Raw genomic sequence first — 26,078 nt, 5'->3', positions numbered from 1 at the left:
TTGTCATTATATTATTTCTTTTAATTGATGAACACAGAATATCTTTTAATTTCTTTTTTTCTCTTTAAATTCTTTCATCAGTGATTTACAGTTTCCACTGTAAAGATCTTTGGTTAAATCTAATCCCAGTTATTTTACATTTTGTAGCTAATGGAAAAGAGATTGCTTCTTTTTGTTTATATATTTCTATTAAAATGTGTGTATTTTAAGGAAATATTTATTTTTATTTATTTGAAAAGCAGAGTGATAGAGGGAAAGAGATCTTCCATTCACTGGTTCATTCCCCAAATGGCCACAAATGCCAGGGTTGGGACCAGGCCAAAGCCTGGAGGCTCCATCTGGCTCTCCCCATGTGCATGGAAAGGGTCCAAGTATTTGTGCCATCTTCTGCTGCTTTCCCAGGCACATTAGCAGAGAACTGGATAGGAAGTGGAAACAGAGCAGCCAAGACACCAATATGGGGTGTTGGCTTCATAGACAGTGCCTTAACCTGCTGTGGTATAATGCCAGCCCCTACTGTGCCTTTAGTTTTACAAAGATGCCACCTAGTGGCTTTCTGAAATCAAGCATTTCTAAGTCTTTCCCGTTGTCAATCTAGGCTAAATTGTACCTTGACATAAATGCATTATAATGCATTTATAAAAAATGCATTATAAAAATAATGCATTATAAAAATTATTCAGAGAATAACTTAAAGAACTAAGAACATGAAAATATGCTAAGGAAATTATCAATATGGATTAAATTTGTATTACAATACTTTCTGAATCGTAACAGGTCAACAGTCACTATTTTAAATACTTCAGGGATAGAAGTGGTTTTTTTTCCCCAGATAAATTACTATTGGTCTGTAACATTGCTTCTATAACATTGCTTCTGCTTTTTCTACATTGTTTTGTATCCTACAACTTTGCTGAGTTCACTTATGAGTTCTAAAAGCTTTTTTGTGTAGTCTGGGTTTTTTGGGGCTTGTTTTTTTTTTTTTAACTTTTTTTTTATTTGTCAGGTTGAGTTATAGACAGAGAGATAGAGAGAAAGGTATTCCTTCCATTGGTTCACTCCCCAAGTGGCCACAACAGCCGGCGCCGCACTGATCCGAAGCCAGGAGCCAGGTGCTTCCTCCTGGTCTCCCACGTGGGTGTAGGACCCAAGCACTTGGGCCATCCTCTACTGCCCTCCTGGGCCACAGCAGAGAGTTGGACTGGAAGAGGAGCAACTGGGACTAGAGCCCTTCGCCCATATGGGATGCTGGCTTCACAGGCAGAGGATTAACCAAGTAAGCCAAGGCACTGGCCCTTGGGTTGTTTTTGTTTTTGTTTTTGTTTTTAATAGATAAAATTATGTGATCTGCAAGCAGTGACAATTTAACTGTCTTTTTTCAATTTGGGTACCATTTATTTGTTTCTCTTGCCTAATTGCTTTAACTAAGAATTCTAGTATTGTGTGGAATAAAAGTGAAAAACGGCATCCTTGTGTTTTTCCAGATTTTTTCTTTGTTTTTTTTTTTAAAAAAAAAAAACTTTATTTATTTATTTGAAAATCAGAGTTACAGAGAGGGATAGGCGGAGAAGGAGAGAGAGAGAAAGAGAGAGACAGAAAGAGGTCTTCTATCACTGATTCACTCCCTAAATGGCTGCAATGACCAGAGTTGGTCCGATCTGAAGCCGGGAGCCTGAAGCTTCTTCCAAGTCTCCCACCAGGTGCAAGGCCCAAGGACTTGGGCCATCTTCCACTGCTTCCCCCAGCCATAGCAGAGAGCTGGATCAGAAGTGGAGCAGCTGGAACTCAAACTGGCAACCTTATGGGATGCCAGCACTGCAGGCAGCAGCTTTACCCGCAACGCCAGAAGTGCCAGCCCAGACTTTTTTCCTTAAAAGTCATTTATTTATTTGAAAGTCAGAGGGGAGAGAGAGAGAGAGAGAGAGAGAGAAAGAAAGAGAACTTCATCTTCTGGTTGACTCATCAGGTAGCTGCAACAGCCAGGACTGAATGTTAACAACATGTATTTTCAATGAACATTTTAGGACCCATTGTACACATGGATTTGTAATTTATTATCCACCAAAATAAACTTATATTTAAAGAAAAAACAAAAAAGAAAAATAGGACTATAATAAACTAAGAAGATTCTACAGCACAGGAAATGATGAACAAAGTGAAGAGACAACTTATTGAGTGGGAGAAATATTTGCAAGTTGTGTATCAGATAAATAATTAACATCCAGAATATTGAAGAACTCAACAAATTTGATAAAATCTGATCAAGAACTATTAAAGAATAGGAATAAACACATTTCAAAAGAAGAAATACAAATGACCAAAAAAAAATTTTAGCTCAACATCACTAGCCATCAGTGCAAATAAAAATGACAGCGAAGTGTCATCTCACTGTAGTAAGAATGTCTACTATAAAAGCATCAAGAAATACAAAATGCTCATAAGAATGTGAATAAAATGGAACCCTCTTACAGTGTTTGTGGGAATGCAAGTTAGTGCAGCCTTTATGGAAAATGGTATAGAGATTTCTCAAAAAATAAAAGTAGGAGGACAACCATAAGATGCAGCTTTCCACTGTGGGAACATATCCAAAGAAAAAACCTTTGCACATGAAATAGACTGTTGCAGCCCCCTGCTTATTGAATTACTATTCGTAACAGTAATGTCTCTGGGCGCAGTATCTAAGCACTCCCACATCATGTTGCATCTCTCCGACGCTCTATGTTTCTCTCACTGCTTTGTCTACATTTCGCAAAAGATAGTCCTGCTCTTTAAACAGAGGATGAGTTTCAGATTGGCAGCCTCAAGACAGACTGGCCTCCATGAAAAGGGGAAAAAGCAGGAACTACAGTAGAAAGCCCATGGGAGGGAGCTGCCATGCTTGTTCTGCAAATAGTGTCCTGCAGCTCTCAGATTCTCATGGCTACCTCACTAATGCATCTAACATAGGAAATCAACCTATTCCCTTAGTGTTTTACACAAATTCATCTATTTGGCAAAAGACTTAGGTCTATTTTATCCTTGGATCACAGCTGCTAATTGAGAGAAGGCAGAAATGTGGCAGAAGCAATGTGGTAATTGTTCCCTAGGGTGCTGAGTAGTAAAATAACCAAGCAGGGTATTGATGCTGACACTGACAACCAGAGCCTACACCCATAGGGGTGTAGATGGGCTGGGCTGTACAGATTGAGATGCAGTGATTACTGTTCTTGGAATGCAATGGTAAGTCTTTTGTTGCTGATTTGAAAAATGATAAGAGAATTGGAGAAAGATATTGTGTACTTGGAACGTGCTGGTTGTGACAAACGACTTAGATTTTCCCCTAAAGGTCTTGGGCCATGATTAGGAGAAAGAACAACTGCAGTCCTTTGTTCCCCAGGATTCCTGATGCAGGGAATGGGAAAATTTCGCCAGCTTGTGCTTTGCTGTGACATCATAGATGGCTAAAAGAAACTAAGTTATCTAAAATCTTTGGTCACATTTATGCCTTTTGCTAGATAATAAATAATTATCTTAAGTTCAATTCAGAAAGTGTTGAGGTCTACAAATATATGATAGTGAAAGATTGGAGGGTGGTAGTAGAAAGCTTTTCTGGGGGCCGGCACTGTGGCCCTGGGCACCAGTTTGAGACCCGGATGCTCTACTTCCAATTCAGCTCTCTGCTATGTCCTGGGAAGGCAGTGGAGGATGGCGCAAGTCCTTGGGCCCTGCACCCGTGTGGAAGACCTGGAGGAGGCTTCTGGCTCCTGGCTTTGGATCGATGATGCTTCCGCCATTGCGGCCAATTGGGGGAGTGAACCATTGGATGGAAGACCTCTCTCTCTCTCTCTCTTTCTCTCTCTCCCTCTCTCTCTCTGTCTCTGCCTCTCCTCTCTCTGTAACTCTGACTTTCAAATAAATGAATAAATCTTAGGAAAACAAAGCTTTTCTGAATGATGATAAGATAGAGCTCAGGCTGAGGTCTTAAAATTAGGGAATAAAAACACATTAGAGATGTTGTAGAATGTTCATGGAAGATAGTTTTATAATTATCTTAAAAAGGAAGGTGGGAAGTATGAAAAGGAGGAAAGAAAGAAATAGGAAGAAAGGAAAAAAGTAGGAAGGAAGAGGGAAAATGGAATAAACAAAATAAAAGTGAAGGAAGAAGGAGAGAAGGAAGGGAGGAATAAAAGAAGAATGGAAATAAATTTTTAATTAGGCTTTCTTTTGTGTAATTCTGAGCTACATGTTTTACTTATGCCACTTACTAATTCTTGAAATATCCCAAATTTTGAAAAGAAAAATCAGATTCAGGAAGATTAAATCATTTGTCCAAAGGAAATTCTGAATAAGAATGTGAATTCATTGATTTGTAGTTCACACTTTGTGTTTTATTACAGCAGAAATCTTTGTCTAGTTTATTTCCTCTTTGGAAATACTTTTACTTCATGAGAAATAACCAGAAATCAGTTGTAATGATATATATGATATAGATCATATATATATATAATATGTATATGTATACACACACACACATATATCAATGTGTTGAATCACTGGCTTTTTAAAATCCTATATGAGAGGGCTTTAAAATTTCATGAAAATTTAAATTATAAAAAATTGTGCATGAATTTCAAACATTTTTGCTCCAAAATCCATTTTCATGAATTTTTGGAGAACCCTTTTATCTGGTATTTGATACATAAAAACAAAAAGAAGTATTCGCTTTCCAAATGCTCAAATTGTATTAACAAAGATCACTATGTGTGAAGTTATAGAATGAGATTTTCATGAGGGCAGGGATCTCTATTTTGTTTACTTATTTATTTATTTATTTGACAGGTAGAGTTACAGACAGTGAGAGAGAGAGAGACAGAGAGAAAGGTCTTCCTTCCGTTGGTTCACTCCCCAAAAGGCCACTTCAGCCGGCGCTGCACTGGTCTGAAACCAGGAGCCAGGTTCTTCCTCCTGGTCTCCCATGCCAGTGCAGGGCCCAAGGACTTGGGTCATCCTCCACTGCCCTCCTGGGCCACAGCAGAGAGCTGGACTGGAAGAGGAGCAACTGGGACTAGAACCCGGTGCCCATATGGGATGCCAGCACCACAGGCGGAGGATTAACCAAGTGAGCCATGGCACCGGTCCCTACTTATGTATTTCTAATATCTAACAGAGTGGTTGGATTTTAGTATGAACCCAATGAGTGTTTGTTAAATTGAAATATTGCTTAGGAACATGAATGGGGAGCAAATGATTTGAAAGATTGGAAGATCTCTCCAAATCATAAGCAAAGACATTGAGGTTACATGACATGATTGCATGTTTAATGTGTATTCATTCAGGTTACATGACATGACTTTGTGTTCAGTGTGTGTTCATTGAGGTTACGTGACATGACTGCATGCTCACTGCACTACATGATGTCCCAGTTGATAAAACATTGAGATAAACCTGAGAGCCGGAAGTGCTGAGTGCGGGAGTGTTGAAAGAAAACAATTATCCTTAGCCTTGGCTTTACTTTCTGTTAGGCAATTTGGAATTTTAGCAGTTTGTAAGGAGCATTATAGGTTTTAAATGGAAGGTGTTGGATGAAGTGTAACTCCAGTACCCTGTTTCAGCACTCACTTTACTATTTATTCTATCTTCTCTTAATTTCACCAATCTGTACCTGTGTCTATAATGACATTCCTTCCAAACTCAGGACACTGAATTTATTTCTCAAACAACTCTGGAAAATAATCAAATAATCTCCAATTTCCTCTTCCCAGACCAACATGAGCGGATATCCCCCCCCCCATCAATAAAAAGTATAGCTTTTTTAAATCTCCTCTCTTAAATGAATTCATCTCTTAGTTTTTTAATTTCTCTCTTCAGATTCAAGTATTGGAGAGGAAAGGTAAACTATTGAAAAGAATAGAGCGATGTAGGTTATTTTTTTTTCTTTTCAGAAACACTAATTTTCTTCAGATACCATAGTTCTGGTTCCACAGAAGTCATAGTTGCATCACGTCAGAAACAGCAGATATGGGAATCCAAGAGCCTGAAGAGGTAAGTAAAGTTAACATCCCAATAAAGATGTTGCTAAATCAAGTGACCAACCTACTAGGTAGTGTATTCTATATCACAGCTCTATTTGCAATGCCAAGTAATACATATATTTTAATTGCCACTTGGCATGAAGGTGAACCTGCTCATGCATAAACTAAATAATTCATTTTATTTTTTCAATAACGTAAAAAGTGTATTCACTTTTGTGTGTGTATTTGAGATGCAGAGAGACAAAGAGAGAAAACGAAACAGAGACAGGCATACTAATCTCCTATCTCCTGCTTCATCCCCTAAATGGCTTCCACACCTAGGGATGAGCTAGGACAAAGATAGGAGCCATGAACTCCAACAAGGTCTCCCGTGTGATGGCAAAGATTTGAGTACTTGAGCAATTACATTCCACCTCCTAAGGTGTATGCTAGCAGAAAATGCCATTGGAAGTAGAGCCAGGACCTGAATTCACACACTCTGAAATGAGACGTGAGAATCCCAGGTGGCACCTCAACTGCTGTGTCAACTTCTCCCCACCAACCAATTCACTTGAAATAAAACCTACTCAGATTGGGTATCCTTTCCGTAATCTCTTTGCTTCCTCACCTACATCTATTTAGATTTAAAAATAGCTATTGACACTAAGTTGGTTCCGATATGTTTAATATTGATGACAGCTCACTTTTAAGACAAGAAAACCATACCACAGAGAGTATAAGAAAATTGCAGAAGGTAGCACAGTGGAATCCAAATCTCAATTGCTAGCCGCCTGATTCTGTACTGTCTTCCACTACCTAATATTATCAGTTTATATTATGACTTCTAAATTTCTTTACTATCAGTGCATCTTTATGCATAAATTTTTTGTAATACGTTAAATTCTCAAAAATGTAATTATTGGAAAAAGTTGGATGAGTATCTTCAAGGATTTTGATAACATTTTACTGAATTTCTTTGCATAAACTTATAACCAATTTATAACGTATTAGTGCATTTTTTGCTACTCACATGACTCACAGCACCACTGCTAACTTGATGAGTATAAATGATCTAAGTTTATTTTTAATTAATATTGAATTATTAAGTGAAATGAATTTTTTATTTGTTTTATTCATTCTTTCTCATTATGTAAACTATTTGCTTATGCCCAATTTCTTCTTTCACATTTTATTTTCTAATTTAAGGTGTAATAGCTTTTTAAAAATTCATATCACTATTTTAGAGTATTTTTAATTTTTATTTTTATTTGCTTTCTAATGTATCTGATGTGCTTTTGTTATAAATAAATATTTTGTATAGTTAAATTTTTGCTTCTTTTTGACTGTCAATACTATTTCATTTATTTCAAATTTACTTGTTGCATTTTCTATCCAGTTGTACACTTCTTCAAATCCTTTGAATTTTTGTCTTTTCTTAAGAGATATAAAAATTTTCAACAAAGAGTTGAAAATTTAATCTGATGTTTAATATTTATTAAAGATCTACTTATTACATTACTATTACATGCCAACTACAGTTCAGATGGCATTGAGATCTTTTATATATTGTAACATGTTATTAAACTCTTATTTACATAAATAAATAAGGTATGAACTTTTCTGGTCAGTGCTTTAAAGTTAGCCTGCTTCTAGTATTCTAATATGTCGAATATAATTGACATTATATTTTACAACATATCATTTTATTTTGTATTTCCCCTTGACTCAATGTTGTTTTACAATATTTTCAAATTTATAGGTAGAAGGACCTTTTAAATTTTATTACCATTAATATTTCATTTCTTTAGGATTAGGGAATATTGTTTATATCCCTTCTATGTTATGTTAATTGATATTTTTGTTGTGATTTGGTCAATACTCCTAGGCGTTTCATGTGCTTTAAAAAGAAAGTTTATATGATTTCTTTTTTTATGTATACATTATACATGTATTTTACATATGTATTTTTTTTTAAACTTTTATTTAATGAATATAAATTTCCAAAGTACAGCTTATGGATTACAATGGCTTCCCCCCCACAACGTCCCTCCCACCTGCAACCCTCCCCTTTCCCGCTCCCTCTCCCCTTCCATTCACATCAAGATTCATTTTCATTTCTCTTTATATATAGAAGATCAGTTTAGCATATATTAAGTAAAGATTTCAACAGTTTGCTCCCACACAGAAACATAAAGTGAAAAATACTGTTTGAGTACTAGTTATAGCATTAAATCTCAATGTACAGCACACTAAGGACAAAGATCCTACATGAGGAGTAAGTGCACAGTGACTCCTGTTGTTGACTTAACAAATTGACACTCTTGTTTATGGCATCAGTAATTAACCTAGGCTCTTGTCATGAGCTGCCAAGGCTATGGAAGCCCCCTGAGTTCACTGACTCTGATAATTTTTAGACAAGGCCATGGTCAAAGTGGAAGTTCTCTCCTCCCTTCAGAGAAAGGTACCTCCTGGATCTCACTCACAGAGATCTTTCATTTAGGTTTTTTTTTTTTTTTTTTTTCCCCAGAGTGTCTTGGCTTTCCATGCCTGAAATACTCTCATGGGTTTTTCAGCTGCATCTGCATGCCTTAAGGGCTGATTCTGAGGCCAGAGTGCTGTTTAGGACATCTGCCATTCTATGGGTCTGCTGTGTATCTCACTTCCCATGTTGGATCATTCTCTCCTTTTTTTATTCTATCAGCTAGTATTTGCAGACACTATTCTTGTTTATGTGATCCCTTTGGTTCTTAGTCCTATCATTATGATCAATTGTGAACAGAAATTGATCACTGGGACTAGTGAGATGGCATTGGTACATGCCACCTTGATGGGATTGAATTGGAATCCCCTGGTATGTTTCTAACTCTACCGTTTGAGGTAAGTCAGCTTGAGCATGTCCCGAATTGCACATCTCTTCCCTCTCTTATTCCCACTCTTACATTTAACAGCAATCACTTTTCAGTTAAGTTTCAGCACTTAAGAAGAATTGTGTATTGATTACAGTATCCAACCAAAAGTTAGTTCAATAATACCTGTGAGACATACTTACTGATGTTTCCATTTGGATGTCCTAAATCCAGTTATATTTTTCTCTTCCCGATCTATTTTCAACAGAGGGATATTAAAATTATTCATTATTACTATATCTGCCTCTTTCTCCTTGTGATTTTTTATAGTATCTTTCTTATAAAGGTTGCACCTATAGTTTGGGAGGTATAATCACGTCTATTAAATAGCTGCCAATTTCATTATGAATTGTAGCTATCAGAATTAAAAGTGTCTTTTGTTGTTGTTTTGTGCTTATGTAATGTTCCTGATAATTTAGATTTGAATTTAATTTGACTTTTAATTTATTTGTTTTTGTTTATTTGAAAGGCAGAAGGATAGAGAGAGCAGAGACATATTGATAGAGAGAGAGAAAGAGTTAGTTTCCACCTGCTTATTCACTTTCCAAATGCCTACAACAGCTGAAGTTGGGTCAGACTGAAACCAAGAACCAGGAACTCAGTCTGGGTCTCCCACTTTCTGCCTCCCAGGGCACACATTAGCAGGCAGTTGGAATCAGAAGCAGAGCTGGCACCAAAACCCAGGCATTGATACTGGATGAAAGGTGATGGGAATAATTCCAGGTGCTTCAGAAAAATGCTTGTCATGAAAATAAAGATAATTAATCAAAATATTTTTATTTTTCTTGAATGTCCATATTGTTCCTGTTCAGAGGGGAGGCCAAGCACAATACATTTCCTAATTTACAATATAACTATATTCATATATACTGACTCAGTAGGATCTATCTCCCAAATCTCTGTTCAAGTATATGAACTCCTCTTCTTTGTGTAAATTTATGGCTATTTTATTGGGTGATACAGATATAGTTGGGCATTACTAATAATGTAATATTTAAATGATCATAGTAAAAATAATTAATAATTATATAATTAATAACTCCAATCTGGTCTCCCATGTGAGTGGCAGGGGCCCAAGTTCTCTGGCCATGTTCCCCTGCTTTTCGCTCATGGCTTACCATGGAGCTGGATCAAAAGTGGAGGAACCAGAGTTCTAAATGGCACCCTTATGGGATGCAGGTTTCGCAGGTGGCTGCTTAACTTTCAACAGCACAATGTCAGTCTCATAAATAAATCTTTAAAAAATTAAAAATATGAAAATAAAAATTCTCAGTAAACTACTTAGTAATTTGCACTTGACTGCTTTCATCTAGAATAATGCCTTTGAAGATAATTGGTGTAATATTTCTTTTCATTGCTAAATATTGCTGAATTATATGGTTACACTAAATGTTATTTATGTTAATAAATTGACAGACATTTGAATAGATTTGTGTTTTTTTGGTTATAGTTATTATTAATACTATCATGAACATGCACAGAAAATTCTTTGTGTGGATAGTCTTAACTTCTGTTTGGTAAATTGCTAGAGAGGATTTTTTTTTAATTTATTCACAGCCTGGTGAGTAGAACTAATAACTGAGCAGTGTACATTTCAAAATTATCAAAAGTGAATTTCAAATTTCTCAACAAAACATCACATATCTGAGCAGATAGTTTTTGTTACCTTGTTTAATCATTGCACAACATATTGAAGATCATAACTCATATGTATCATACATAGACACACATCTGAAACTGTCAAAGTGGTTTTCTAAACTGATTGAATGACTTTATATTTCTGCCATTATTACATGATGGTTTCAGTTTCTCCCCATCCTTGCTAGCACCTTGCAGTGTCAATAATTTTAATTATGACATTCTAGTGCATGTGAATCATCATTATATTGTATTTTTAATTTAATTTTTCTAATAAGTAACAGTATTGAGCATCTTTTCATGTTTATTATCCATTGAAATGGTTTATTAAAATGTCTATGCAAATTGCTTTTTTTTCAGATGAGTGTTACTCTTTATGTAATTATGTGTTATTTGTGTATTTTGGACACAAATCCCTTTCTAAAGTATATGTTTTGCAGATATATTTTCCTGTTTAGTTTACCTCAGGATTTTCATCATTTCAGTTTTAAAGTGGTTGATTTCTGGACTCCCAGTTCTGTCTACTGATCTAAAAGTATACAATAATTATATGCCATGCTGTCTTAATTATTGTATCTTTAGAATTGGCTCTGAAATCAGAAAGTATAAATCTTCCATATTTATTTTTCTTTTGAAATTATTTTAATTGTTCTTGTACCTCTCCATATAAATTCTATGTTCATCTTATTAATCTTTACAAGAAAAGTCTGTTGAGACTTTCTAAGAAATGTTTTTGAATTTATAATTAATTTAGTAGGAATTGCCTGTTAATTTTATTAAGTATTTTAACTCATGAACATGTATATTCTTCATTTATATAAATATTGGATTTCTCTCAATATTGTTGATCAAAAAGGACACAAATTGCAGTTATATAGGAAAAACAATGTTTGGTGGTTTTCTGGGTTTTTGCACTTCTCTTGTTAAAGTTAATACAAAATATTTCATGCTATGACAAACTGAATTGTTTTCTTAATTTTATTCCTGGAAAGTTTGTTGTTCATTACAGTAGGCAAGATAGTGAACCCCTAAAGATTCCCATGTTCTAAATCTTAGCATCTAGGGATATGTTAGATTACCTGAAAAAGGGAGTTAAGATGGCAAATGAGGTGCAGACAGCAGACTTAGCAGTTAAAATGCCAGTTAAGATGCCCGTATTCCATATCAGGGTACATGGTTCAATTTCCAATTCTGGCTCTGCCTCCTGACTCCAGCTTCCTGCTAATGCAGACCCTGGAAAACAATGGTGATGGCTTAACTAATTGGCGTCCCGCAAACCTTATGGAAGATCTGAAATGCCTTGTTGCCTCTGGGCTTCAGCCTCAGTCCAAACCAACGGAAATAAGCACACTCCCCAGGCCTACCTCTGCTTCCAGCCTCTTAAATAAACAAGAACAAAAAATTACAGATGCAATCAACTAACCTGACAATAGAGAAACTACTCTGCATTACAAAGTGGGCCTAATATAATAATAAAAGCTTTTAAGAGTAGGAAAGTAGGAGAGTCAAAGTAAGAGATGTGACTTCATTGACTTTTAACATGGAAGAAGCAGACCATGAACCAGTGAGTGTGAGAAGTCACCAGGAACTGGAAAAGGCAAGTAAAAAGTAACCTTCTTCCGTGGTACCTCCAGAAAGGAGTTCTGTGATATATTTAACTGCTTTTCTTTTTTTCTCTACAGGTCTTGGCAGAAAACCTCACCGTGGTCACTGAGTTCCTGTTGCTGGGTTTTTCGAGCCTTGGTGAAATTCAGCTTGCCCTCTTTGTGGTTTTTCTCATTCTCTATCTCCTCATTCTTAGTGGCAATGCCACTATTATCAGTGTCATCCACCTGGATCAGACCCTCCACACACCAATGTATTTCTTCCTTGGCATTCTATCAACATCTGAGACCTTCTACACCTTTGTCATCCTACCCAAAATGCTCGTCAATCTGCTGTCTGTGGCCAGAACAATCTCCTTTACCTGCTGTGCCATTCAAATGTTCTTCTTCCTGGGTTTTGCTATTACCAACTGCCTGCTGTTGGGTGTGATGGGCTATGACCGCTATGCTGCCATTTGTCACCCTCTGCATTACCCACTCCTTATGAGTTGGCACGTGTGTGGAAAATTGGCAGCTGCCTGTGGGATTGGAGGGTTTTTGGCTTCACTTACAGTGGTAAATTTAGTTTTTAGCCTTCCTTTCTGTAGTGCCAACAAGGTCAACCACTACTTCTGTGACATCTCCCCAGTCATTCGTCTGGCTTGTACCAATACAGACGTTCATGAATTTGTCATATTCATCTGCGGGGTCTGTGTACTTGTGGTTCCCTTTTTCTTTATCTGTGTTTCTTATCTCTGCATTCTGAGGACTATCCTGAAGATCCCCTCTGCTGAGGGCAAACGAAAAGCCTTTTCCACCTGTGCCTCTCACCTCACTGTGGTTATTGTTCACTATGGCTGTGCTTCCTTCATCTACCTGAGGCCTACAGCAAACTATGTGTCCAACAAAGACAGGCTGGTGACAGTAACATACACCATTGTCACTCCATTACTAAATCCCATGGTATACAGCCTCAGAAACAAAGATGTCCAACTTGCTATCCAAAAAATGTTGGGCAAGAAAGGATCTCTAAAACTATAGAATTGAAGGGCCAAGCATTGTGGCTCAGCAGGTTGAGTGACACTGGCATCCCATATGGGTACCCGCTGGAGTCCCTGTTGCTTCACTTCCCAACCAGCCCCTTACTACTGTGCCTGGGAAGGCAGTGGAAAATGGCCTGAGTGATTGGGACCCTGTCACCCATGTGGAAAACCCTGATGGAGTTCCAGGCTCCTGGTTGCAACCTGGCCCAGCTTCAGCTTTTATGGCCATTTGTGGAGTGAACAGTAGATGGAAGATCTCTCTCTCTCTCTCTCTCTCTCTCTCTCTCTGTCTCGCTCTCCCTGTCTCTCCCTCTTTCTGTGTAACTCTGCCTTTCAAATGAATAAATAAATCTTAAAACTATATAATTGAAATATGTTTTAGAGTCCCCAGTAAATAATACCCTTCTATATTACATGCATATTTTATCTGCAACAGATTCATTTGAAATAATAGTACTGTTTAAGATACTATGTATTTTTCTCCTCTTAAATTCTCTAAATTCAGTCTGTAAGATAATGCTTTTCACCTTCTCACATGGAATCTCAGGGATTGCCTCAAAATTAAACATCCAGTTCACTATAATAACCAGAAATCTAAATTCTAATTAATCTAAACTTCCCCCATTCCCTGGTGTTTGTCTTCAGATCAGGAAGCCTATACTGCAACCAATGGAGGTAGATTTATATGCGCTCTGTCAGGAACCACTCCTATTTACTTCACTGTCTGATCCCTCAGGAATTACGTTGGTATTAGTATTCCTACTTTAAGAAAAGCAGTATGTATGTGTAGGAATATAATATTTAATAAAAATGGTAAAAAAGTTCAATCTAAAAATAAATATTTTAAAAGAAAAACAAAACTGAAGCAAGAAAAGAAATTAAAGAAACCCAATTTGTACTTCAGTTTAAAAAGTAAGAATTGCAGTCCAGCGGGAAGTAGAGTTGGAGGACGGTGTTGCTTGCCTATTGCTGCCTTTCTGCTTGTGGCGTCCTCACGATTTTGTACATGCTGCACACTGTGACTTCTCACTGGGGAGCTTTCATGGTTTCTGGAATAATTCCCTCCCAAAACTTCAGCCATACTTCTTGTGATGTAGCTGAAGCTCCCTCTGACAACTTGGAAATATTCTTATTAATTCTAATAGTTTACCACTTTTCTGGGTCACATGTCTTTTAGAGGGGTTACTGGGAAATGTCCATTTTAAGTCATTCTTAAGTCATTTTAAGTCATTGTTTCTCCCACCTGGCTAATATCTGCTCCCCCATAAAAAAAAAACAAAAAACAAAACAAAACAAAAACAAAAACTGAACACCCTTGTAACTCATGGTCATTAGAAACGTAGACATCCTTCTCCATGCTCTGGGATTTCAGGATAATAGACACATTTCTACATTCAGATTTCTTAGGCATACTGAACTCCTGATCTACTCTGTCCCTTTATCTCCAAGTAGTGTGTAGCAAAATCTTGAAGTAGTTCTTTACACTTTGTAAAGCAAATCTCTCTCAAAGATAATATGTTTTGCTTATGTTTATTCAGTAACTTATTTTGGAGTGGTTGGCATATTTTCATCCCACAACATTTTTGTCTCAGTGGAAACTAATAACTAAAAGTGACCTTTTATCATTTGCCATTACCATGTGTTTTTTCTATAGAATATGGTATTTTGATGGGTTTTAATGAGGCTTATTCCTAAATATTGAATTCATAAAGTTACTGTCTTATAAAAAGCCAAATATCTGGCCATGGATAATTATATTAGTCACTCTAGGTGACATATCACAGTAGATAATTTTTGAAAATCTGTTGAAAGCTATGTATCCCAAACATGAAATTGTCTTCATGTATATAGGGATAATACTTACAACTGAAGGAGTCTAGAGAGTATCTAAAGTCCATCCTTTCTCTCAAACTCAACTGAACCATTAACTCTACTTTTATCATTTTGCCTTTAATTTTTATACTTTCAATATTTTGTTGTAAAGTTTCTTTTTTATGGAATGAAAAACTATATTCATATTTAACAGATTTTACATATTTTATAATTTGATTAAAATAGTGAAAAAATTAATTTATATCCCTGCCACTATGGCTTAAATATACTTCATGACTTTAACTTTACAATCAATACTGAATTTCAGAAAAACTCATCATGGGATAAACCAAATTCTATCCTTTCTAAGTTAGCAAATCCAATTCACCAGAGTATTGTTGTTTTATGACACATTCATGAAAAAGATTGGTAGAAGCTACTATGCATTCTAGAATTTAAGGCTTCGGAATGTAGCATGTGTAGGTATCAGGCCAATAATTTTATACTGCAGAAAAGAGTGGTAATTAAGCAGGAATCTCCAGAAATGGACTTTACACTAAACACCTTAGCCAGCTTCCAGAACAGTGCCTAACGTTTAGGTTCAACTCTAGTGTATGAAATATTTGTGCAGCATTCTGCCATTAATATAACTTTTGAAGATTTCTATCTTATTCATGGACCACTTCCTACTGTCCTCTTGGTTTGTATACCTCTTGAGTCTCTTTGTTACTACTAGAAACACGAAATATTTGGACATATCAAGGTTTATAATACTAATTAGGAGTACAATATTTCCATAGAAAAATAATTTATAGTGATAGAAGCATGACTTTGTTGGCCATCATCAAACTACAGTCATAATTACATAGCAGGATGGCAGAATATAACCCTGAATTTGACACACTGCATGTTGTATCCCTTAACTTAGAGATGTCAGGTCAGCTATGCAAGGGGGCTTGTCCTGTGGTGGGATAGGAACCAAAGACTTTCTCATTTCAAAATGTTGTAATAGCCTGTATCCATTGTATTATTATGTACACTAGAAAAATTTCCATCTATTTTTCCTATTTCATAAAGTATTTCTTGATTTCCATTACTCAGCACTCCATAGAAATTTAAGTCAAATTTATGCTTCTTTCCACACTCTGTTCAAAAGATTACTGTCTATATCTTATTTTTTTTACCAGGCTATCAGCAATGTGAAAGGAAGCATTTTAAACACTCACAAAAATGACTCCTCCCACTGTTATCTGTTTCCCTGGCACAGTAATAAGCATGTAGTAAATGACTAATAAATATTTCTTAATTTTAATTTAGCAAATGACTATTCTATCTCAGTAGAGAATATTACAATATAATAATATTATGCACTCTACAACTTATGATCAAAATGACAAGGCATAACACCAGTAATTTTCCTGCCCCAAGTCATAGTGGTGTGATAGGCCTGGAATAACTGCAACAGATATGCTCTGTTTACAGAGTGCAAAAAAATGTAATGTATGTGAGCAAAGTTGACATTTTGAGATTTGATTATCATTTTTAGCCCTTGTTTATACTCTTGAGGCACACTAGTTTTTTTTTTAATTACTTCTTATTGAGTTCTTTATTTAGTGAGGGATTAAGCTTGTGATTATAAAGAAATTGATTGTATGTCATCATAAAAATTAAAAGAAAAATAAGAAAAGGAGGAGGGAGAGTAGGAGTGAGTGAAGGAGGGAGGGTAGGGCAAGAAGTATCATTATGCTCTTAAAACTCTATTTATGAAATACATGAAATTTGTTCCCATTATATACATAAAGAAAAAAAAGAAAAATCATCAGAATAGAGTCCACAAATTTAAAAAAGAAAGAAAACAAATTCATGATTTTTAAATGTTCACTACATTCATTTTCATCATAATTTAACTATGACAAATTAATTTGTATACAACTTGTGTCACAGATATTCTACATCCATCAGGATGAATGATAAACGTATCCAACTGAACATATGTGAAGATGACAGTGAGCTGCATTGAATTAATCCACACTGGATTAAGAAAACATATATTTTATTATTAATCTTGGACCAGTGTAAGTGATTCAGTAAATAAATTTATAAGCTATTGGACTTTACATATACAATACTGAAACATAGCAATTTATTATTCCTAAAGAATGAAGTGGGAAGTAACATATTTTCATTTTGAAATGTGAAGTTACAGCACATCCCCCAACTCTTAGATCACCCCCCCCAAAAAAAAGAAGAAAAAGGTAGGAGATGAGGTACATGACAGTCTCCAGTCCATAGCCACTGCCACATTCAGTTGGGCATATGACGCTGCTCCTTGATTCAGACCCAGTCATATTTTCTGGGGATGACTGTTGATGGCTCCTTGCTCTAACCTGTGAGATTTTCTGCCACCTTTTGATCATCTTTCCTTATTCATAAGACATAGCCACTATTTGAAGCTCAAAGATTTTCTCAATCTGATACCTCCATTTAAAATAATTAGGGTACTAAAAGTCTCTTCAGGTTTATTATCATATTTCTTAACATAAGTTGACACATGTTTTTAAAAGGGCTTCTTACATTTAATTTATGGATCTAAACATTCCGTGCCTAAGACTGCTCCCTCGTATGGCTAGTTATTTCACATTTACTCAGCTGAAGATGCTGACCAGGAGCCTTGGCTTTTTGTAATATGGATTTTTCAAGGATTGCTTGAGCTTTCTCAAAATGTGGTGGCCAAGGTACAAAAGTGGGTGTTCTATGAAACAGGACATAGAGGCTGTCAAACCTTAAAAACAAGATTTTTTTCAGCTCATACAGTGGGGCCAGCACTGCGGCGTAGCAGGTAAAGCCATGGCCTACAGTGCCGGCATCCCATGTAGGCACTGGTTGAGTCCTGGCTGCTCCAATTCTAGACCAGCTCCCTGCCAATTTGCCTTGGAAAGCAGCAGAAGATGATCCAAGTGCTTAGGCCCCTGCTCAGATGTGGGAGACCCAAATAAAGCTCCTGGCTTCGGATTTTCCCAGCTTGGGCAGCTGTGGCCATTTGGGGAGTGAAACAGCAGATGAAAGATCTCACTCTATCTCTCCCTTTCTCTGTAACTCTGGCTTTCAAATAAATAAATCTTTAGGAAAAAAAAAAAAAAGAACTTCATCACAGCATCCTTTTTGCTTACACACATATTTGTCAAAACAGTCACTCAGCCTACCTCAATTAAAGGGAAAGGTTCTTATATATCATCTAAGTGAGAAAAAAAAAACCTAGAAAAATATGGGAGTACCTTTAATTTCCTGCATGCCTAGAAGGCAGATAAAGCCTGTGAATAGCTCTTCTCAGCAAACTATTCCCAAAAGATGCAGCCTTTGTCTCAATCTCTAACTTGAATTAAAGTTAAAACATCTATTCAAAGATCTTCAGTTAATAATTGAGGCTTTTCTTCTACTTTCCCATTCCTTCAGTCTCTCTGACAAGACACGTGAGCTCCTCAGAGAGACATTATGGGTGTTGAGCATTTACTCCATTTCCAACCAGAAAGAATCAATGTGCAGCATGACAGGGGGGAAAGCTGAAGGGCTTTGCTAAAACCTATACATGGGTACTTACACATTTTTCTTCACAGTCTAAATTTTTGTATTTGGTTAGTGAACAAATATTTACCAACCTCAAATTATATTCTGTAAACAAATATGTTTCCTATGTGTCTGAAAGTCTCATGCTGCCTCCACCAATCAAGTATGCTCTCATTTCTTTTTCATATTTTTCTTCTTCTTGTCTAGCTTTCAGGAATGGAAGTTTAAAGTGACTTAAAAAGGGTCTTGGGGCAGGCATTTGACCTTGCTGTTAATATGCCAACATTTTATATGCAAGTGTCAGGATTCAAGTACTAGCTCTGCTTCTGATTCCAGATTTCTGACAATGCACACTCTAGGATGCAATGAGTGATGGGTTTGGAAGTTGGGTCTCTGAAATCCAAGTGGGACACTTGGATTGAGTTTCTCGTTTTTGAGTTTGGCCTGGCTCAGCTCTAGCCATTGCAGGCATATGGGGAGTGGGCCAAGGAGTGGGGAACTCTGCTTGCCTATCTGTCTCTCTCTGCCTCTCAAGTAAAAATAGATAGATAAATACATTTTTAAAATATTTTTTCTGCAGTTTGAGAATAAAAGTCTAGAGGCATTAGATAGGAAAACTCGAAGGAAGTAGTTCCTCTGAAGTGTGTTTTAACAACTGCTACACAGAATACCTCCATGTCTTAATGAGTCTACAGAGAATTTCTAAGAGAAAGTCAACTAATTTCTGTGCATTAATAAAAAGGGCCTTCTCTTTGACCAATAAATTTTCCTAGTATTTTATTGTGGTTAACTTGCTCATCAGGGAAATAATGGACAAGTATTGAGTACAATGAGGTGATTAGCTCTTCATGGGAGTGGGATCACAATTACCAACCACCAAGGGAATGAGGCCATGGCTAACGTTAAAAGGAAAGACCACTGGTGATGCTCATTAAAACAGTATCTGCACTATCCATGGAGAAAAGGCACGGGTGACAATTTTCTGTGGAATAATATAGTTTTCATGTGTTTGTCTAGGGAGTTCCAGGAACTGGAATAAAAATCCTATAGTAGCAGGACAGAGAAGATATTTTTGGCTAATTTCACCTGAAACTTTCACAAAAGTTTCCAGGAATTGTCAGAGACTGAGGAAAGCTGCATGCCACAGGCACTAGAACTCCAATATGAAGAAACGTGAAATTTTTAGTTTTATTGAGGGACTTTGATTTCTTTATTTAAAAGAGCAGAGAAGTTGATAATGAAAGAAGAGAAGACTGATAGGTTAGAGTATAATTGAATAGCTATTGAATAATGCACCCTTTCTTTTTTTCAGGAATTCCAACTTTCTTAGCATACCTGGTCACCATTAATACTGGACATGGTCTGATAAGAGAAAAAAATGCCGCAAACAAGGAGAACAGGAAAGTGGAAGGTTAAAGATGAATGCAAGTGGGGACTTGTTCAATACAAATGCATGTTGTGAATTCCCTTTTTTATATGTTTCAATCAGGCAATTAAAAAAAGGATTTAAAATCTTTATTCCAGTCCTACTTCAAAATTTCTAAACCTTTCTCTATGCAAGCACAAATGGTAACAGCAATTTATTTACTTGAAAAATACTTTAAATTTCCAAATAATGTGTTTTTAAAATAAATTTAAAAAATTACCTAGTGAGATAGCAAAGGAGACTTTGTGATAATCAGAAATGAAGATAATAATAATTTTTATGGTTTTTCTGCATCTGCACTTAAAAAGTGCTGTCAGAAATTTTTAATCCCAAAATATTGAAGCAGAGGATTAATATTAAGATAGCAAACTAAGAAAATCCCTAAAAATAAATGCCATCCTCCTGGGACTTTTGGAAATGACTTAGAGGAGAATCTAACATTGTTGGGCATTTGTTTTTTCTAAACTTTTCAAGCTCTTAGCATATCCTGGGCACTATTGTATGTGTTGGTGATGCAGCTTCTGTTTTCTGGTTAATTATAAGTCATGTAGGTTAAGGTAAACTTAGAACATTAGTTATAAAACAAGATTCCAGTGATTACTAAAGAAAGCCATAGAGATAACATATAGCACAATTAGGAATTGCCAGAAAGATTCCATGAATATAGTTACTCTGAATTACAGTTGAATGAAAGCTAAAAAATAGGCATATTTCTAGAAGATAGTATGAAAAATGTCATGACTATAATTTCTCAATGATAACATGCAAGTAAAGAGAAATATAATGGCAATATGAGTAGAAATGTAGATTTAGGAAAGATGAAATATCTAGAAAATTTTATGGATGTTTGTTAGTCTTGTTAATATAGCAGGTCTTGTCCTGTAGGATTTTGCTGCCATTGTGGAAGATAGCTCAGAGTAGGAAGAAAGAATCGATGGGATGTGTTTAAAATGCTCTTGTAATAGTCTAGCAGAAAACCACATTCTCACAGAAGAGAAGGAGTTGATCCTAGAAGTATTTCGGAAGGAAAAGAACTTGGACATGGTGGATGAGAAATATTGTTGGTTTAAATTTGTCTTACAATTTCACTTGAACTGCTCATTACCTAATATATACATGAATCAAAGCATCATGTCGTTCCTCACTAATATGTAGATATTATGTCAATCAAAGATTAAGAAGCCAAATGCTTGGATGAATAAGAATATATTTGAGGCCGGCGCCATGGCTCAATAGGCTAATCCTCCGCCTTGTGGCGCCGGCACACTGGGTTCTAGTCCCGGTCGGGGCGCCGGATTCTGTCCCGGTTGCCCCTCTTCCAGGCCAGCTCTCTGCTGTGGCCAGGGAGTGCAGTGGAGGATGGCCCAAGTGCTTGGGCCCTGCACCCCATGGGAGACCAGGAGAAGCACCTGGCTCCTGGCTTCGGATCAGCGCAATGCAATGCGCCGGCCGCAGCGCGCTGGCCACGGCGGCCATTGGAGGGTGAACCAATGGCAAAAGGAAGACCTTTCTCTCTGTCTCTCTCTCTCTCACTGCCCACTCTGCCTGTCAAAAATAAAAAAAAAAAGAATATATTTGAAATATTTTATTGAAACGCAGAACCTATGTAATGGCATACAGATGGGCAGAATGTAGAATAAAATGAAAAAGTTTTGATTAAAAGAAATGTAAACTAATAGCAGCGATAATGACTGAGGGATATTAGAGAAAGTATCTAAACCTCTTTTTTAGGAACTCAGAAAGAGATCCCGGTGACAGTAGTCTGTTGGACCTCCAAGTCCAATGTTATCAAGAGTAAGACATGTAACAAAATGGATAATCATCATGTTGAAGTGAATGTTGAAGCAAAACTGAATTATTCCTACCATGTGTTTTCTGTAAGGAGAAATCAGGCTTAATATCCTAAAAGAGCTTGTATAGGGATCAAAAAGGTAATTTTATCTACAGTAGCATTAGATACAATACATTTTTTAAATGAATACCCACATGGAAATGGGCTTATTTAAGAATTTATAAAAGGAAACTCTCTGGAAGCAAAAACACAAAGTCAGGTCACAGGATGTTTCCCTAGGCCGGGAATGTATTGAATGTAAGTGGGAGGGGTGTGAATTCTTAGGCATTAGCACTTTTACTTACTGATACATGTGTCAGCAACCAGAGTAAAATTGAATCATTTAAACCCATAATCAATGTATGTAAAGGCTTTTTAAGGATTAGATTTCTAAAATGATTTCATAGAGAATACAAATCTGCGAAGTGGGAGCTTTTATTTCAACAAGTGACTTCATATTTCATATGGACACTTGTCCTCAAATTCACTACTAAAATTATCTGCCGAAAAATGGCAGCTAGGGTGCAAATCAACTTAGAATAAATTTCTAGTCAATTTACATTTTTTTCCTTCCCATTTTTTGTTCTTTCTCTTTCAAACAAGGTACCTTAACTACATTATGAGGGTGTCTCCCTGATTTCTGTTACAAAGGACTTGATCATACCAGCCTTATTTCTTGGGATCAACTTTCCATGGCCAATTCTTCCGCCATCATCGAATTCCTATTGATGGGTTTCTCCAGCCTTGGAGAGTTTCAGCTTGTCCTCTTTGCAGTCTTTCTCTGCCTCTATCTGATCATCTTGAGTGGAAACGTCACCATCATCTCAGTCATCTGCTTAGATCGCAGCCTACACACACCAATGTACTTCTTTCTAGGTATCCTCTCCACCTCTGAGATCTTCTACACACTTGTTATACTGCCCAAGATGCTTATCAACCTGTTCTCTGTACTGAGGACACTCTCCTTTGTGAGCTGTGCCACACAGATGTTCTTCTTTCTTGGTTTTGCTGTCAGCAATTGCTTGCTGCTGGGAGTGATGGGCTATGATCGCTATGCTGCCATCTGCCAGCCTTTGCGCTACCCAATTCTCATGAGCTGGAGAGCATGTGGACAACTGGCAGCAACTTGCATTGTTAGTGGTTTCCTCGTATCTCTGGTGGGAACAACAGTAGTCTTTAGCCTCCCTTTTTGTGGCTCCAACAACATCAACCACTACTTTTGTGATATTTCACCAGTCATCCGTCTTGCCTGTGCTGACACTTACATCAATGAACTGGTCATCTTCATCTGTGGGGTGCTGGTGCTTGTTTTGCCTTTGTTATTCATCTGTATCTCTTATGGTTTCATTGTCCACACCATCCTGAAGATCCCATCAGCTGAAGGCAAGAGAAAAGCCTTCTCCACCTGTGCCTCCCATCTCATTGTGGTCACTGTCCATTTCGGCTGTGCTTCCTCTGTCTACCTGCGACCCTCAGCCAAAAACACATCAGGCAAAGACAGGCTAGTGACAGTGACCTACACCATCATCACCCCACTGTTGAACCCCATGGTATATAGCCTCAGGAACAAAGATGTACAAGTAGCCATTAGGAAATTAATTGGGAAGGCTGGCTTTTCTTTCAAGACTTTGTAATCACAACACTTTTCAATAGTACATACACATTTTGGGAAATTGTTTCACCGTTTAAGTCATGAGGATATTTTGTCTATTTATTTTTCTTATTATATATACATGAGAGAGTGCTTTACATTGTTACAATTTGGCTTAAATTTTGTTCTATGTAATGCAGAGATAATCACATTTTCTTCTTGGAATTGTTTTTTCAGATTTGCAGAGATTAAAAAGAGTTTGACAATGGTGGACAACTTTCCTTTTCCTTTTTTTATTTTTCTAGATTTATATAGCTCTCAAAAATGGTCTTTGCAGCTATCATTTCCTCTATATTTTTCTTGTTTCTCAAAATTTCTAATTGTATTCTGTTTATTATGTTTATCCAGCCTAAAATTAGGTGTCTAAACCTGAAGGTGGCTTTGATTTAGCAATCTTACACGACAGGGAATGATGTTCCCCAGCAACTACATGACTTAAGATTGGACATGAACTAGGTCATGACTTTCATATGATTTCTCTCTGGATCTTGAAAATTAATATATGGGATATATGAATGATGTAATTTTCCCTCTTTATTTCACAAATGGTTTATTTTTATCTGTATCTATTTCTGTATGTCACTGTACCTTACAAATAAATTTTTTTATATTTTAAAATGTAAAACAACCTAGAATATAAGATTCTTATTAAACACTGCTTTGCACCTTTTTAGAAGAACTGTTTCTTTAAAGAATCTCCAAAGCAGGCACTTCTTTTTTTGATCACTCCTTGAAATCACTCCTTTATGTGACGTTGTAGATCTGTAACATGTGTTTTGCTTTGCCTTCTACATTGAATTCATTAAGGAGATGGAGTTGTCTGCATTCAAATTTATCATCAGACTATATGTATTAAGGAAAGAAAGACTTCGGTGGTCATTTGCTCCTACCTCTTACCTGTACATACGTCCCTTCCTAAGTCTCACAAGAGAAAAACAGTTCTCACTGACTGAGTATACAGGAATTCACAAATTGTATATTCCTGCTGTGCTGAGATCTTACCGCTGTTTTCCCTCAGATAAGCTGAAATTACCCCATGGGGTTTTCATCGTTCTGTTTCCTTTCAGTAAGACTCATCCTAGTTCACGGATGTTTGAGACACTTAGAATGAAAAGCTAAACCTTTTCTTTACTCAGGTGACCCAAATTTACGACTCATCACAACCTTGGGGGCAGCTTTTTAGATATACTGTAGCTTATCAATATTGTTTTGAAAGTGTAATAATTAAAATTGGAGTTTATATTTGATGTGTGGCATTTTCCCCAGTGTATGTTGTAGCTGCTTTCTCATCTGTTTACATTTAGATTTTAAACTCAATTGTCTAAATATCATAAATGATATTTTCTTATATTTTTAATTACCATCTCTGTTCTTATTTTCCTCCTTTCTTCAGTTTTTGCATTAAGCCTTTTTTTTATTTATTATTATTGTTGCTAGTTAAATAATCAAGAAACTTCAGTCACTACCTTTCTCCATAAGTAGAATATTGTTTACCTCCATTATTTTTGTTCTATTCCTTCTTTCCTCATAGGTTTGCAATCTTCCTTTAATAACTGAATATCCTTTTAGGAATGGAGGGTTTATTATACACATTTGTTTGCTATTTATCAAATGAATTCAGTTATAAATTTCTAGTTTTATTTTGTTAGTGAGTCACTGTAATGATATAGTTCTGTGTTTACAATTTCATTAGATTTTGTTATTGGCTTCTGAATTATGCCTCATAAAGCATTTTCAATTTAAATTAAAATTTTAGTGTGTGTATTGTAGGTATTATTCAATTTTATCAATTACATTTCATTAACCTAGTTTAGTATGTTATACCTTTATTTGTTTGGCTTGTGTATGACCTGTCATGATTTCATAGTGATGCACTAAAATGCTTTGCTGCATTTGTGTTTATTAACATTTCATTGCATTTCTAGCAATATTGATTATGAATGTTATTTTTATGGAATCTTAAAATATTGAACAATGTTTTATGTGTCATCATGTTTATTCAACCCTTAGACACACTAAAATGACAGCAGAGCTGTAGAAACACATAGGAGCCCTTCAAGAAAATAAACAGGAGATGATGACACAGGGGAGGTATTGAAATAATTACAGAAGAATAAAGGAGATGAAACCCTGGGACACTAAGCAGAATACAGAGGGAGCTTACTGCTGTAGCCTACAGGAAGATGTTTGAAAAAAAAAAAATAAAGTAGAGCATCCAACCTCAGCAGAGAGATAGGGAGAAAATGGCAGAGAAAACTCCACACAAATTAGGGAGGCACTGTGGATCTACGTGGACGGTGTCCACAAGAACAGCTCAGAATCCCAGGAGCCAAGAGCCTCAGCACCAGCTTTATAGAGTGAGGTGAGATCAGACTGCAGCAGCCTCAGACACTGGCAATAAAGCTGCAGGAAGAGCCTGGTGTGAGGACAGCTGGAGCCCTGGAGGGAACAGTGTATCTGCCAACCTAGAGGGAGAAAAAAGGGCAGGCTTCTCTCTCCCCAGCCACCCAGCACCGGCATCCTGTAACTAGCAGAGAGAGGACGGGCACCATCTTAGACACACGTAACAGCTGCACCAGCTCGTGTCTGGGCGCTCAGCAAGCAGCCAAGCAAAGACAACTGAGTCTGGCTGGG

The 26,078-nt window shown here is 36.6% G+C and overlaps 2 protein-coding genes and 1 long non-coding RNA gene across 3 annotated transcripts; all 3 read left to right on the top strand.

Annotated features, from left to right (window-relative positions):
- Window positions 1-5,997: 5,997 nt before the first annotated feature.
- On the top strand, window positions 5,998-13,449 carry LOC100354121 (olfactory receptor 10R2). The gene is made up of 2 exons (XM_008264252.3): window positions 5,998-6,021; window positions 12,217-13,449. The coding sequence occupies exons 1-2, from the start codon at window positions 5,998-6,000 to the stop codon at window positions 13,156-13,158; spliced, it is 966 nt and encodes a 321-aa protein (XP_008262474.2). The 3' UTR covers window positions 13,159-13,449.
- Window positions 13,450-15,312: 1,863 nt separating this feature from the next.
- LOC103350033 (uncharacterized) lies at window positions 15,313-20,054 on the top strand. The gene is made up of 3 exons (XR_007924206.2): window positions 15,313-15,672; window positions 16,917-17,047; window positions 19,849-20,054. It is a non-coding gene; the product is annotated as an uncharacterized lncRNA (long non-coding RNA).
- A 2,177-nt stretch (window positions 20,055-22,231) lies between these two features.
- Window positions 22,232-23,427, top strand: LOC100353859 (olfactory receptor 10R2-like). The gene has a single exon (XM_008265552.3). It carries the CDS (start codon window positions 22,486-22,488, stop codon window positions 23,425-23,427), a length of 942 nt encoding a protein of 313 aa, XP_008263774.1. The 5' UTR covers window positions 22,232-22,485.
- The last annotated feature ends 2,651 nt before the right edge of the window (window positions 23,428-26,078 follow it).

This window comes from Oryctolagus cuniculus, chromosome 7 (assembly GCF_964237555.1).
Source record: "Oryctolagus cuniculus chromosome 7, mOryCun1.1, whole genome shotgun sequence".
Classification (NCBI taxonomy): domain Eukaryota; kingdom Metazoa; phylum Chordata; class Mammalia; order Lagomorpha; family Leporidae; genus Oryctolagus; species Oryctolagus cuniculus.
Note: the sequence above shows the minus strand (reverse complement) of the source record. Positions and strands in the feature narration are given on the sequence as shown.

Bases quoted from the DNA above. Each gene is read 5' to 3' on its own strand.
- LOC100354121 (XM_008264252.3), top strand. From the start codon at position 5,998: ATGGGAATCCAAGAGCCTGAAGAG. The intron at 6,022-12,216 runs GTAAGTAAAGTT...TTTTCTCTACAG, and splicing joins GAATCCAAGAGCCTGAAGAG to GTCTTGGCAGAAAACCTCAC.
- LOC100353859 (XM_008265552.3), top strand. From the start codon at position 22,486: ATGGCCAATTCTTCCGCCATCATCGAATTCCTATTGATGGGTTTCTCC.